The sequence below is a fragment of the Dermacentor andersoni genome, chromosome 4 (assembly GCF_023375885.2).
Source record: "Dermacentor andersoni chromosome 4, qqDerAnde1_hic_scaffold, whole genome shotgun sequence".
Classification (NCBI taxonomy): domain Eukaryota; kingdom Metazoa; phylum Arthropoda; class Arachnida; order Ixodida; family Ixodidae; genus Dermacentor; species Dermacentor andersoni.
In genome coordinates this window covers 72,126,539-72,141,975 of record NC_092817.1, presented here as the reverse complement: position 1 = coordinate 72,141,975, position 15,437 = coordinate 72,126,539, and the positions used below count along the sequence as shown (strand labels likewise).

Genomic DNA, 15,437 nt, shown 5'->3' with positions numbered 1-15,437 from the left:
TGTGCGTTTGCTTCGTTTATTTCTGCGATATTCGCGGGGTAAGGCTACGTGTTTACTGCCTATAGACATTTGTGGCGTTTCCGGGCCACCGAGTATTCAGCATGTCGCTTGTAATCCTCAAATGTAATGAATCCTCAGTTATGTACAAGGAAGTGTCATTCACCCTGGAGATGTCTCCGCGATTTACTTTGTATGTGACCTCTTTTACGTATGTGTCAAAAGGTCATCGCTGGACATACTGCGCCTACCTCGACGATGTCCTTGGAAACGTCGTCCTGGCCACACTCGACCTTCTTGCGCAGCTCCTGGATAGTCTTCTCCGCGGTTTCTCGCTCTGCTTCGCGCTGCGCCTCGGCGCTGAGCAGTCTCTGCCTGAGGTCGGTCAGGGCCGCCTGCGTGTCCCCGAGCACCTTCTGCAGGTCGGATCGCTCCTTCTCCCAAGCCAGCTCTAGCCGCGTTTTGGCGTACAGCTTGGCAGAGCCCCTGCTGGCCTCCAGGATGTTGCGTTCCTCGTACTGTCAGGGGAAGACGTGCAGGAAACTTAGGCTAGGAAAGGAAGGTATCAAGCACGCTTATGGTTGTCGAGGCTCAGTTTTGGCGAATATGTTTATTACCGTTACTGCGAATGCGGAAATAAGCGGAATGTTCTGTCTTTAATCAGGCGCAGTAATGTGCATTAAATTAATATATGATAGCTTACTCCGTGGGTGGACTTAGGTGCGAGCGTGAAATCAATTTGATTGCATAGTGTGATCTAGACACGAGCCCTATTTTCATCTCCGCTTATATCGTGCTTACGAATACTCGACTGATTTCACCGCATCCTTTTCAGTCGTTTACAGCTGTCTCTTTTCAATATATCTCGAACAAATTTCAGTATGAGAGTGGTTTCGATTTGGGGCTTTCTATCGGCCTCACTTTTCATCTTCATGCAAGTAACCGCTTTCACCCACATCTTCCATAGTTTTCTATCTTCCTCAGTTTACTTTCATTATCCTTTCCCGTTGCTGAGTAGCTAGTCACAACTCCGATTCAGATCGGCCTAAATCTTTTCCATCACAATTAGTCTGTATATCTTGCCTTACTTTGCTTGCAGTTGTTACCATTGTTCCCGCAAGTACAGAATATAGAAATAAAGTAAATGTCGCCGTTTACTACGGCCACTTTTTTTGTCCATTTTTAACTATCGTAACCACATCTCTGAATTCGTTCGGACAGTGAGGGAGCATTAAGTGCCTTTACAAAACTTCCAAATCATTTCCCCACTACACTGACCAAACACGTGCACAAACACCCAACATTACATGTTCTTCTGAGGTGGGTGCTAGGTCACGAGCGGATAAAGGACAATGAACGATCTCATGACTAAGCTCTCGATCTCATAACACTGAGCAACCCCGTAAAGTGGCCTGAAACCTAAAGCCCCAGCAGTGTCTGAGCTTAACATAGAAAATAACACTGCGATCGGCTCAAGGCTCAATCTAAAGAAACGACACATTTCTCTCAACATCCCCATCACAAACACATACTAGAGAGGACGTTGTACTGATCCGCCAGGCGTGAACCCAACGATGCTATCCAACACCGCATTGAGAACGGACGTAGAAAGTCAGCGTGTCAAATACACGGCGAATACTGGCGCAACGTGCTTGAACCAATCAATTGCATGCTGTATTTAACAAATGTATTTTTTACATAAAAACTGAAAATTGAAATTCCAAGCCCTACATTCTTATTATGAATGCCCCAGACTACTTTCTTCCCCTCAAGCCCCCCCCCCCCCCCCCGAACCTTTTTAACTCGCTCAACCATACCACCCTCCCTTCCCTACATCTGGGAGAGATGGACCGCTCCATTACAAGAGCTGCTCCCTGGACTATGGCCACTGCTAGTTGCCCGCATCAAGTACATCAATGGGTCCGGACAAATGGATTCACGATGAGGACCAGGGGCTCAGCTGGACTCCAACAGCGACTACTCGGACGGAGAGCCCTTAAAAAATGAAGTTTCTCTCTCTCCCTCTCTTTCTGGATATAACTAGTGGTATAAGCTTGCTGAAATATAAGTGCACCTACCTGATTAAGCTTTGATTTCAGGTTGGAAAGCTGTATCTCCCAGGAACTCTTATCGGCTTCCATCTGAATACGCAACTTGCGGTTGTCCGTCAGCGACTCCTCCAACTGGTTCTTGAGGTCGTCAGCATACGCCCGCAGCTCCTCAGCTTTCTTCTGCACTGAATCGAACTGAAAAGACGTATAAAACTCGTCAGAGCTCAAGAACCTTGTAAAACGTTTCTGCCATTGCCAAAAATTAAACATTGCTTGGAAAAAAACTGAAGTTCTTTTGCTGACGAAACGGCAAATATCGTCGCAGTAAATCGCTTCAGGGCATATGACTGACAGACATCTGTGAACACGTGCGGCCAGAAACATTCTCAGAAAATCTTGCTGCACCATCTTAAGGGAATAATTAAGCTCTACAAGGATTCTGGCAGTAATTCGGACACACAAGATTTTCTCGTAATACACCGATAATCTCACGCAAAATGTAATTGGTACAGTTTGTTTTACGCTACGTACCTGCCAGTTACATTCGCGGACCACAGTGAGATGAGCAGTAAAAAAAAAAATAAAGTAAAATAAATAAAATTAAAGAAAGTGTTCTTCGGCTCCGTAGCTTCGGCTGCACAGCCACAAAAGGTTGTTGCCGGGTATAATGCAGCTCAACTTTTCTCGTTAGTGTCTCTTTAGGCTAAACACCTTATCAGTATTCAAGAAGTCGTAGCATTTCGTTACACGAAATGACGTCATGCGGGAGCACCACCTACTAGGCGTTCTGTTCGCGCGGCAAGACGAAACATTGCGCATAAACAGAATTGAATAGCCGCGCGCCCATACCGCCTCTCTTCCCCTGGAGCGCTCCTTGCGCGCCGAACTGGCGCGGAGCTGCTCCATCTCTCGGGCGGCCTCGTCCAGCTTCTCGCGGCACTGGTCCCTCTCGCGTGCCAGCGACGCCACCTGGGCCTGCAGGGCCTGCAGCTCGGCCGCCATGTAGTTGACGCGGCCCTCGAAGTCGGCCCTGAGCGCCGCCTGCTCCGCCTTGTGCACGTGGCCCGAGTGCTCGAGCCGGGCGCGCAGCTCCTGCTGCTGTTGCTGGGACAGCGGTTGATTCTGCGGCGGCGTCGGCTGCTGCGGCGCGTCCGTCTTGGCGCCGCCCACGGTCAGCGTGCGAAGATGCCGCTCGGAACGTTCCAGCTCGGCCACCCTTTTCATTAGCTCTTCGTTCTGCGCGGGTAAAGGGCAGATGGGGTAGTAGACAGACGCCAAGGGAAGCAGACACAGAAGTAAACTAACGCTAGTCCAGGCCAACGATGATTATAAGACTTTCAAACGCGATTGTTCTCCACTGGTGTGGTTTCGTTTATTAACGCTATACAAGTTGGAAGAAAGGCTAATGCTGAAGCCGCCTATCCAAATATATAGTTGAGAAAACAATGCTACCTTTTGTAAAGCTGCGTATTAGTGTAATTGGATCCCTCGTCACGCTGGTATAGATGGAATCATGGTAAACGACCTATTTATGTGTAACTGCACCTTAGACTTAGCTTTAACGGCATCAGCGCCGAAGGCCTCTTGGACATAACTTTCGAGTCAGCGTCGTGTTTCGCTTCAGTAAACACGGCCGTGTCTGTTTTGTGTGCGTGCGTGTGTGAGCGTTGGTTGAAAGGGATAACCCTTAAACGGGTGTAGGCACCGCATAAATCAAATGAATAAGTTGCATCAAAAATTTTGTACCAGTATTTTTTCAAGGAGCCCCGAGATCACTCCGTAATGGCCGTGAAAACAATGTGCTCTTCACTGCAGTAACACATACTACGCGGCAAAGCAAGCTTTCAAGACTTAGAGCAAAGGACGCATGCTCTTTAGACTATTTTATTTTACTTATTCAGAATGACTACTCCTTTCCATAATTATGCATATCTTGCCATTTTCCAAACACTAGCGAGGAATAACGCATGCGTGAAAACATAGCTACTACTGATGCAGAAATTAGGCAGGTTACGGCAGGTGCAAAACGTAATGGCAGACTTTTTGGTGCGGCGTTAATTTTGTAAGCAGTTCAAGTTTACGTCACACTGAAGTTGTCACAGTTGAGGAGGTCACTCTGCCTACGGAATACCAGTTCCGGGCACGACAACTAATAGTCGCTGAATGACTACGAGCGGGCTAATAGTAATTTGTGACAAAAACTGCACGTGACTTATGGATCATGATTGGAGTGAATAGCTTAAGGGCATTGCGCACTTTAATGATCACAGTATGTGGAATAATAGGTGAAGTGCTTATGCCTACTGCGACAGTCACGTGGTAACGCCCGCTGGGCAAATTAATCCACGCAGCTGTGATCGCGTATTGCTTTTCGTCACATCTGCCATGTGATATCTAACGTCTCGTGGAAGCTAACGTGAACTAATTTATCGCGCAGACATACCTACGCACAGTAATGCAAAAGCTACCTCAACAAGATGCTTTACTTATAAGTTGTTTTCTCGCAGTTGACATCCACGTTGGGCATTTTGAGGTGGTCTTCACCACACAAATTTTCCGAAACTATGGAGTCGGCGCTCTGAAGGAAAACTTAAAATAGAGCGCGCTTGGGTTGCTCACCTTCCTCCGAAGTTTTTCTTTCTCCTCTCGAAAACACCTGTCCGTTTTCTTCAGCTCTTCAATGATGGCGTCTCTCTCGTTCAGATTGGCGCGCATCCGATTTCTCTCAGCCTCGATGTCTTTCAGGCGGGTCACCCTCGCCTCCAATTCGCGTATCAAATTCTATAAAAAAAGAAATCGTGCAAGCGAAATCACCGTAAACGCGATAAAAGTTCAACATTTCGTTCACTAGGGCTACTTCGACCCGACGGTAGGTCAGGTAACGCGCACGGTGGCTTCCACGCTTTTGACAGCGGGTGTACAAGACTTGCCAAACAACATGAACAATTGCTAATGCACTTCAAAACTAGACATGTGACTGACCTGGAACTCGGTCTTCTCCCGGGTGTACAGTTCCTGCCTGGCGTTGAGCGACTCCTTGACGGAGCGCAGCTCGGCGCTGATGCGCTCGTGCTCCTTGCGCAGCTGCTTGAGCGCAGCGTCCAACTGGCCTTTCTCGAGAGTCAGGTTGTTCTTCATGGTGAGGAACTCCTCCTCGAGCACCTCGTAGCGCGTCGTCAGGTCGTCGTACTCTTCGCGCTCCTTGGCCGCATCCTTCTCCATCTGCTTGCGCTGCTCGGCGTGCTCTTGTTCCACCTAGAAACGATGTGATTCTTTAAAGTTCAGCTTGCGAAAGCAGATTAGGGCGCTTTTTCTCACAGCAGTTCATCCCCTCCAGTATGAACGTATTTATATTTATTATTAATGCATTTATGTCCCTCTCTCTCCCTGTGCTATAAAAAATGCAAGCCCTTTTCCACACGATCACTCCAGAGGCTTTCAGCTCTACTTGCCCCGACTGTGGGGCTGTTAGCAATCTCGCACACATGCTCTGGCGATGCCCCTCGTTACAGGGACCCAATCGCATCACAGAACAAGAATGGAGCTCTGCCATCCGGAGATCAGAATATGCACGTCAAACTTGGGCTGTCCAGAGAGCCCACGATGCGGCGGTTAGGCTCGGCCTACCAGTCCCCACGTGGGAGCGGCCCGCAGCTCTGCCCTAGGGCAAAGCTTCTCAGGACCTTGTCATTAAAGTTCTTTGTCTGTCTGTCTGTCTTAAATTGCGGCTTGCCTCTCCTACATGAACTTACTGCGGGAACTTCAAGGCTGGATTTTTATTCTGACGAAAACAACTATACGGGAGAAAGAAAAATGTGGATCTCAAGCTAACTCCTTAGGGAAAAAGAACGAAGTAGTTCCCGAAAGCTGTGTATTTTGTCGAGTATTAAAATAATGTGATCGAATACTGCAGTGGTCCGTAAAAAACCATGTCGTGGCAAAGATAACCTAGCAACTGCTTTTACAATCCGACGGTTCGTGAGATTTCTCGGGGTGCGCCACCTCCTAAATGAGATGTGCCGCGGATCAAAGGAAGCGATCGATGTCCATCATGGATGTCTTGGACCACCAAACTGTTACCTGCTGAGCACGTTATTTTTGTAGCGTGTTTTAACGCTTACCAATCACGAAGAGGAAAATTTCGGGAGTCCTGTCCATAACGTCACGTTCAGCCGACACCTGAACCATGCCTCAACGATGGGAAGAGCTGGCCGATACAGGTCCTTGGTTTAATGTGTCTGCTTTAGGCACGTCGATCCGGATCGCTCACCTCTTGCAGCTTGGCGGCGAGGCGCCGGTGCTCTCTCTCCAGTTGAACCACCCTGTTCTGGGCGGCGAGCACGTCCTCGGCCTTGGACTTCGACTCGAGCTCGTGCTCACGCTCCATGCGCTCGCGCTTGCGCAGCTCGGTGCGAAGCTTCTCCTCCAGGTCCTCCATCTTGTGCTGCCAGTCATCCCTCTCGCGCCGCTGGCTGTTACTCAGCTGGCGAAGCTTGTCCGAAACCGTCTTCAGTTCGTTCTCCTTCTGTGTGGGCGATAAAAATATCAAGATTGCGTGTGTGTGAGACGGGGTGTAGCCTTAAAAGAATGACGCCGGACGCAAGGTGCACTTTCCAAATGTTATGGTCAACAGCTGCCACTCAGAGCATTTCAAGGCGTATTGCGAGGCCCGACAGCCCTGCAGTTTCAACGCTGATATACGTCTTACTCCTGAAGCTGCAGACGTAGCGGATTGCGGACAACAATAACCGAAGAAGTGACAGGAGAGGCTTGGCGCCAAGCCTGCCCAGTAACTCCTTCGACTGTCCTCGTCGGCAACGCTCAGCCTCTGTGCTGCTCGCATAGGGTTAAGAACACGCTCAAATAGCCCATTTAGTGAATTACTATTGGAGTACTTTAGTACCAGCTGCCAATTGGTGCCTTTCAAACCGCACGTCAGATGTGGCGGCCATCGAGTTCTCGCACCGGAAATTAGTACAATCGAAGAAGCTGCAATGTGACACAACGCGATTGCAGATCGGTAAGCAGGTGGTAGTGCAGTTACGGATTCCCACCAAGGAGTTTACACTGTAATTGTGTACAGGGTGATCATTTGTAAGTTTTATCGAATTTTTAGAAATCGCCTGGGGCAGAGACAGCATAATTCTTATCGTTGAGCTGGATTATTCGAAGAGGCGGACATCAGAAGCACGAGAAATCTAAACGCATATTCAACTAATTTGCAAAAAATGGACTAATTAACAGCTTAGTTAATTACTTTATGGCACACATTGCAATTTAGGAATTGTGACCGGTGAGTTTGCAAAACACATCCACTTGAAATGAATTTTCAGGATGACACCAGTTTCGAGATATTAGTTGCCAAAGTGTGGGACGAAATACATGGGCGTCCCAGTTACTTTTGTGCTTTAATGAATAAAAGAGCGTTTCAGTAAAAAAAAGTAAGTGGAACAACAGTGCATTTTTAATCTTCAAACTGGTGTCATTCCGGAAATTAATTCCAAGTGGATACGCCTGACAAACTCACCGGCTACAATTCGTAAATTGCAATACGTGCCGGAATGTAATTAACGAAGAAGTTAAAGTTAGCTTATTTTTGTTAATTAGTTAAACATGAGCCCAGATTTTTCCTGCAAGTAATGTCGTCCTCTCTTAACAATCTAGCACAAGAACTAGAATTACGTTATCTGCCACAGGCGATTCTCAAAATTTCTATATGACTTGAAAATGATCAATCCCTATAGTGGATTTTCAACTTGCATGTAAGCACCCTGCCACTTAACTAATTTTCAAGCAAAGCAAGTGTTTGTCCTGCTTGATTATTAAACACATGTGCGGGACGCAGCGTCGCAAAGGAGAGTGACAGTACAAGGACAGGAAGAGTAACTGCATCCAACCATCCAGGTACTCGTAGTGTCGGTACCCTTCTTTACGATGCAGAGTAACAGATTTGTGCAGCTTATTCGTTTCTTATCGTGAATTGCCGTCTGGTTAATATACTCGAGCCAGCAGGCTCAACGCAGAAAAAGAGACATGAAAAAAAAGAACATTCTCGTGATTTGCGACAACGCGTTTAATTACTTATAAAACATTCTGCTTTACAATATTCCCATTCGCTTACTTCCACTCTACCGAGGAGAAAATTTGGATCCAATTCCACACAGTTTTCACGTAGTCGCTTTTCCCGAAGTCAACTAGGATGACATACAGAATGTGTAAGTATTGCATTACAAACGAAAACGGCCGGTCGTGCCAATACCTTTTCTAACTTGTCAATCGTTTCGTTGAGACGATTCTTCATGGAAGTGTGCTCCTCTTGGAGGGTCTTGACTTCTGCCTGCAGAAACTCACGCACCTCCTTCAGTTGCTTCTCCAGTTTTTTCTCGTGCTCTTGCTTGAGCCTATTTTCCTAACGAAAAAAAAGAAAACAAGAAACAAAATTCGGCACAGATACTAAAGACCGTTTACGTGTGGGAATGCGAAAGCATTATAGTCCCATTGGTAAAATAACTTTTTCCGAGCGTTCCTTGCCCGCACAAGCTCTCGCCTACCTTCGAACTGCGCCTCGGTAAGGCCAAATCAAAACGCACCAAGCGTCTCAACGCGCTCCCTTGCCCGCGAGTATTTCATAAGCGTGACGTGTGCAATCCCACACATCATGTCACCCCGGTGGCCCAGATTCGATTCCCATCCAGGCCGAAATTTACCAAATTTGCATTTCGAAGTCATTAAGTTACTTTGTTTTACGTCAATCCGAGCTTTCTTTCACGTGTTTTTACTCCTTGTGGCGTCGGCCATTTTCGATATTTCTGTCATCTTACAGTCACGCCGATGGATTTTCGCATAATGGGGCATTCCTTTTTGGCATTCCTTTAATGCTCTCGCATTAAAGGAATGTCAAAAAGGAAACAAATAAACACAGAAAATTCCCCAAACAATTAGGTAAAAGTTCGCACGGCAGAGAAAACTAGGTGCGTTCACGTAATAGGACAGAACTTCCATAAGCAGACGCAAAATTATTGTCGTTCTGAAGCTAAATTCACAAAGCTTTTCGGCTCTAAGTATTATTTGCCACTGGCCGGCAGCCTTCGCTAATTGTGTAGCATCAGACTTGGCTGAAATTTGCCCTTACAAACAATTGAAGCGTGAGAGCTGTTTTTGTGTGCGTGAATATAGACACAAATATTTGGTCCCTATTCTTCGGATGTGTGCGAGAAAGGAGTGTTTTGAGTGTTTACAATTGAGTCAACGAAGACCTAACGTATTCTTCCATAAAAAAGTATGAACAATTTTTTGTATCAGGATACTTGGGGACGGCGTCTGGGAAATTCTGCAATATTGGAGGCTATTATAGTGCTGAAATAGACGATGTATGAAATATGACTAGTAATATACAATGCTTCATAACGTAAAAGAGTTTGCGTCAACTATATAACAAAAAATAATAATTCGAACAGTTTAATCAGGAATGTAAAGGAGCTCAAAATAGTGAATAAAAAAAAAAGATTTCAAGTCAGGTAAATACCCACGTTAAGTTCTGTTTGACTTAGCATAATTTGAGTAATTTGATCAGAACTGCGTTCAATGCGCTATTTTTACTTATGAGCATATACACTGGATGACCCAAGAACACTTACCACCTGCTTTTAGGACATAAATTTCGATAATTCACTGCGTCTAATTAGTAGTCTCGTTGTTAGACACGGAAGACAGGTTGTTTACACGGCTTTCGCTAGCCATGGAGGCCTTTTAGTGCACATACTTGCGAGGAAGCTTCATAATGATAGATACGTGGAAGTCTAAGAATGAGGTAATGATTGAAAGTGCATGTTTCATGGATCGACTTCGACAAGTCCATGGCTCTCTCCTGACAAAAGAGTTAAATGTACTCTTACAGTAACTGATTCGTTCGTTGTAAGGGCAACACCTTTTCTTTCAGTGTTCAGTGTTTTCAGTTTTTTTCAAATCCGACGAATTTATTGACTTGCTGATCGATTGAATAGTTGTATGAGCGAGTGAATAACGTACATAATGACTAAGCGACTGCGAGGCCAACCGCACACCTCAACACTCTGTACTGACTGCATTGAATATTACCTGTGTTTACGCCATGAGATAGTTGACAGCGACAAATATCACAGGGCTCGAGAGGCCAGCAAAAACGATCAAAGCGTCAAGCAACTGAAGTGTAAAACGCGGTTCAAAATTGATGCAAAAGCTCTAGCTTCGGCACCGTTTGCTTTAGCTGTGGTTTTACTGTGTGCTGGCATTCAAGAAGCCCTCCGAATGTACAGCAAAATACCGGTTTTACAATGACGTCAAGCAAAAGGATCACGGCACACGTTCAGATCACGTTCCGTGAAACCCGGCAATGACTACGCATATGGCTGCGTGTTCCGCGTAAACTTTACGCAAGTGTAACAGCAAGATTGAGCCACAGAGAAGGCGAGGAAGGGCCTGAACGGAAAACGAAAGCGCACTCAAAAACAAAAAGAGAAGATCAAAATGGTTCATTGCGACATCATGTGCTCGCTCCCGCAGAGAGATACACCGCTGCAGAACGAGCGGTCGCACCCATTTCGAAGAATGATTGCGTCGCCGTCGACTACAAACTTGAGGCGCTCCAAGTTATACGCTGGCTGCTAGCGTCTGCTCGGTCGAAACGAGGACAAGCGGGACTGCCGAGACCTCACCGCTTGAGAGGCCACGTCTTCTTGCCTTTCAACTGCCAAGACAACATCGCTACGTGGTTTCACTTCACTTAGAGTGGTACACTACGAATATGAATGTGCACACCATGGAAAAATATACGTGTATTACAGCGGGAGAACGTCGTCACAAGCCCGCAGTGGCAAATCTGGATGACCACGATTGTCTAATGAATGGCGGCGCTTCGTGGTGCATTTCTAATCGTTTTACGTCTCCAGCGCAGGAATTCTAACACCCCTTTGTGCGTCATGGTGACTAGTTCAGAGCCTAATAGGGATTCTGTGCTGCCTTGTGACGTCACGCCATGCCAACTGCGCTAGCTTCAGCAGTTGCGAACGTGCCATGCATACAGCAGTTGCAAACGTACGGCGGAGGCTCCACGCAGCAAGTTGCGAACATATCATCAATAATTACACGTTGGCGCCTTCTGCATTGCAATTAATGATGACTGATTGTGTACGCAGTAAACGGAAGACGAAAACATAGGCAAAATTTTGGTACCTGCACAACGGCAGGCACTCATGCCTGCGCAGGCATTTCGAATATAGAGAACAAGCAACAACAGGCACGAACCCAGATTTAAGTCACTCACTTTTTCTTGGAATTGTTTCTCCTTCTCGATCTCCTTCCGAGTCATAACGTCCAGCGTTTGCCTCATGTCTTCCAGCTTTCGCTTCAATTCCTCCCGTTCTTTGGTCCACACGATACCGGCTTGGGCCGGCGATGTAGTTGACGCATTCCCTTCTTTGGATTTAGCTTCCTGCAACTGCACGGTTAGACGAAAATGGTAGTCTGCCCCGAGTAAAACGGCGCGGTAGATTGTATAAATGATCAGCTTACTAGAGAAGTGGTGTAACGACTGAATTATAGTACTCAGGAGCTCAGAAGAACAGCCAGCGTTGCTTCAAAATTACGAATTTGCTACCAATGCGACTAACCCGCTTTTTTAGGGCAGCGGTGCATCTAAATGTTTGCAAACTCCCATTCAAGCATTGGCATCGCTGAAAGCTTTGCAGTTAAATTACCAACGCTGCACAACTTTTCTAGGGCTTTGGAACGACGCTTCAGAAGTTTTCAACACATTTATAACTTAATGTCATTTATAATCAATTTGGCTTAAGGTAATCTTATGCCTGAGCCATTGGATTACGACAGCCTAAAAAGTGAGAAGAAAGGCAAACTCCCGTTCACGAAAAAAAACTTCCTGAAAAACTGCCGGTGTCCATTTGGCCTAGACGTACCTCAACACGGAGATTGCTGCACTCTTTCTTGAGCTGCGTGTACCCGCTTTCTGTAGATTCTAGCTTTCCTTTGAGCAACTTGGCCTGAGTCTCGGCGCTTTGTAGAGCCTTCTTGCGCTTCTCAAGCTGCAAACAAGACCGAAAAGCAAGTACATACGGAGAGTAGGGATTCTGACAAAAATATTGTTTCTGTGTAGCCACAGCCTTGATAAATTTCAGGAAGCTTTTTGTTCTAAGACTAGGATGTGGCGCGTGAATCGGCTTTAGTCATTCCGCTTGATTAAGAAAAGAATTACTTGCGAGTCACGACTGGCGCGATATTGAAGGTTATACATGGATAGTATAAATGGCAAATAGTTATTTCGCCAAGCCTATAGCCTCAAGCTGCAGTTAAACTCTTTTTTTATCTCGAATGCGATCAAGCACGGGACACTACATGCATTGCTAACTCGTATACCCTGAGTCAATCTTGCCTTTAGGGCACAGGTTTTTGCCACTTGTTGTAGGCGTGCAAAAACTAGGTGGGCTTTTTTTGGTTGTTCTGTATGCAACATGCACCTTCGAGGGCTTCCGCTGTGATTTTCTGGAATGTGTAATATTCTCGGAAGACTCCGAGACCAATGAGGACGGAGGTACCACGCCTCCTGTTGAAGTTCCTGCAAGACGCACACTTGATATCGTTATAATGAAATTAAAACGTGCTGTCGTTGTCATTTTATAGCCGCCAGTACACATATCACATGTGGTACGTAGATGGAAAGCTATTTTCCAGCGCAGAAGCAGAGACAACTAAACAGATAAGAAAGAGCGCTGACTACCAACTCATGTTTATAGAGGGATTGTGCAGAATATATGTAAGACGGAATCACACGGAAAAACTGTTCCGCCTTAAGCAGGATTCAGCAATACACACAAGGTGATAATCAGCGCTTTGTCTTGTCTCTTTGGTTCTCTCAGTATCTGCGCTGGAAATTAGCACAACATATATCAAACCAACCAGCCCCACAGTACACCCTTACAAAGGTGAAGCAGTGCCGACATCACCATGCAAGGCTAGCTTGCCTGTGAATGCACAACTAACTAACTAACTAACTAACTAACTAACTAACTAACTAACTAACTAACTAACTAACTAACTAACTAACTAACTAACTAACTAACTAACTAACTAACTAACTAACTAACTAACTAACTAACTAACTAACTAACTAACTAACTGACTAACTAACTAACTAACTAACTAACCAACTAACTAACTAACTAACTAACTAACTAATTAACTAACTAACTAACTAACTAACTAAGTGACTGACTGACTGACTAACTAACCCACTCACTCACTCACTCACTCACTCACTCACTCACTCACTCACTCACTCACTCACTCACTCACTCACTCACTCACTCACTCACTCACTCACTCGCTCGCTCACTCACTCACTCGCTCGCTCGCTCACTCCTTTTGATGGCGCCCTTCGCCTCACCTCTTCCTCCAGCTCCTTGCCCTTGGACTCGAGCAGCTTGACGCTAGCCGCGAGGCTTTCGTTCAGCTTGGACATGACGCCCATTCGCTGCTCGAGCTCTTTGTATTTGTTCTGCTCTTGGGCGAGCTTCTGCTCGAGCTCCTTCTGCTTCTTAGCCGCGTTCTCTTCGATGACCTGCAGCGAGGCGACCTTCTCGATGACGTCGGCGGCGACAGCGGGGCCGCCCGCGGAACTCTTCATCATGCTCTCGAGCTGCTTCTTGAACGCGTCTGCTTTCTTCCGTTCCTTCTGCAGATCTTCCTGCTGCTTGTCCACCTTTTGCCTCAGGCACTCGAGCTCGGACGCCATCTTGGCCTCCTGTTGTTTCGCCTTGAGCTGCGCCTCCTCCAGCGATTTCTTGGCCGACTCGACCTCTTCGGCCATGCCTTCTTGCGTCACCTCCCGGCTCCTCAGCGTGACGTGCAGCTCACCTGAGACGAAAAAGGGAAGGCGACATTAGTGCAGCGACTCTTCCGCCACATGATTTAAAGAGCACCGTTGCTATATTGCCCTAAATGTTGTTCCTGGGTGCAACAACCTGTCTGACTTGTTCTTGTCTTCGTCTTTCGCCATGCTGTTTCTCGCACCATTCAGACCATTGGGACCTTTACTAAGACTCATTGCATCTTACTGACGGCACTACATCTAGCATCAAGCCTTTAACTTGAATTCGTTTTCTCTTGCTTTGGCAGTATTTTGCATTTATTCTATTAATCTTGTACTTCTCAGGCACGATTTCCGGTAGTATGCAGTCATCTTTAACGGCCATTTTCGTTTAGTGGGACAGTTCTCGCACTAGGGTTACCCATTGTTATTCTTTATAGCATAATGCTTTCTTTTTTTTTCGTAGAGGCAGCTGCACGAGGAAAATTTTGAAGAGTTTTTGACGCCAAGAGTGCTCGGACGTGCGCAACACACATTGCCTGGTACAGCATAGAAAACATGAATTTTAAGCCTGTGAAGCGCGAGATATAGTAGACTACTTGAACCCACTAGGCAACTTTAATTGATTAGAACAAGAAGAAAGGGAACGCATTATGAGATTATGAGCTGAAAGTGTTTCAGCCTTGCTTCAATCTTTCCCGTCAATCAACCATAACCTTTTTCAAGGTGTTAACTGCTATGAGAGTTATTCTTTTTACCGTTGTAAGGAGAACCGCTTCAAAATCTCAACTATGTTACTCAATGTCTTGGTAGAAACTTGAGAGCGCAAGAAAACAGACTTCCATACACGCATGCACCCACACACTCGAACATTAAAAAAAAAACCCTCGTTCACACTGGTGCTGAATATGATTAAGGGCAAAATCAACGACACGATGACTTGTATTTCATGCAACTAATTTTAAGAAAAAGCGACAACTCTCAGAGCTCTCGTACTAGTAAGAACATCCATAAGTGGTAATTAAAAATATTTATATATTTTTACGTCAAGCATTTTACAACAAACACTTTCTTTATTGTATATATTATTCGCCCTTTCAACGATCGAGTCACTTCATTTTGCATATATTGATATCAAACTTCTGAAGACATCTTTACTGCCATGTGCCTTGATTTTCTACTACAAAACATGTTTTTGCGTTTTTCGTTCTCCTCGCACGACCGCAAGAATTTTACCCACTTTCCTTAAATACGTGTGGCACCCTTAAACATTTGCTCCTGAAGTATAAAGAGAAAATCTACATAGCATTATTCTCTTCGATAATTCCCGGCCTTTGCGTTATTGCATGTCAGACTGAAAAATTACTCTCTAAACGCCATTTATTTTTATCAGTCGCTGTCACCCGTCACCCTTCTTTCTCTTATTAAACGCCGGTAATGAGATTTTCGGACACTTAATTAGGTTGCAGTGATTGATAGCCTCCAGAAGGCGAAATATTAAATTAGATTCTCGAAGAAGGCACACAACCTAG

General features: G+C 45.8%; 1 protein-coding gene across 1 annotated transcript in view; it reads right to left on the bottom strand.

Annotated features, from left to right (window-relative positions):
- The window catches only part of LOC126536292 (uncharacterized), a 64,689-nt gene that overhangs the window by 19,148 nt on the left and 30,104 nt on the right, over positions 1 to 15,437 (bottom strand). The window contains exons 6-15 of the mRNA XM_050183194.3: positions 13,483 to 13,952; positions 11,999 to 12,124; positions 11,350 to 11,523; positions 8,308 to 8,457; positions 6,319 to 6,573; positions 5,031 to 5,303; positions 4,668 to 4,829; positions 2,898 to 3,284; positions 2,076 to 2,243; positions 249 to 515 (exon numbers count right to left, since the gene is read on the bottom strand). Of these exons, the coding sequence (XP_050039151.2) occupies positions 249 to 515; positions 2,076 to 2,243; positions 2,898 to 3,284; positions 4,668 to 4,829; positions 5,031 to 5,303; positions 6,319 to 6,573; positions 8,308 to 8,457; positions 11,350 to 11,523; positions 11,999 to 12,124; positions 13,483 to 13,952 (2,432 nt within the window). The remainder of the gene's footprint in view (positions 1 to 248; positions 516 to 2,075; positions 2,244 to 2,897; positions 3,285 to 4,667; positions 4,830 to 5,030; positions 5,304 to 6,318; positions 6,574 to 8,307; positions 8,458 to 11,349; positions 11,524 to 11,998; positions 12,125 to 13,482; positions 13,953 to 15,437) is intronic.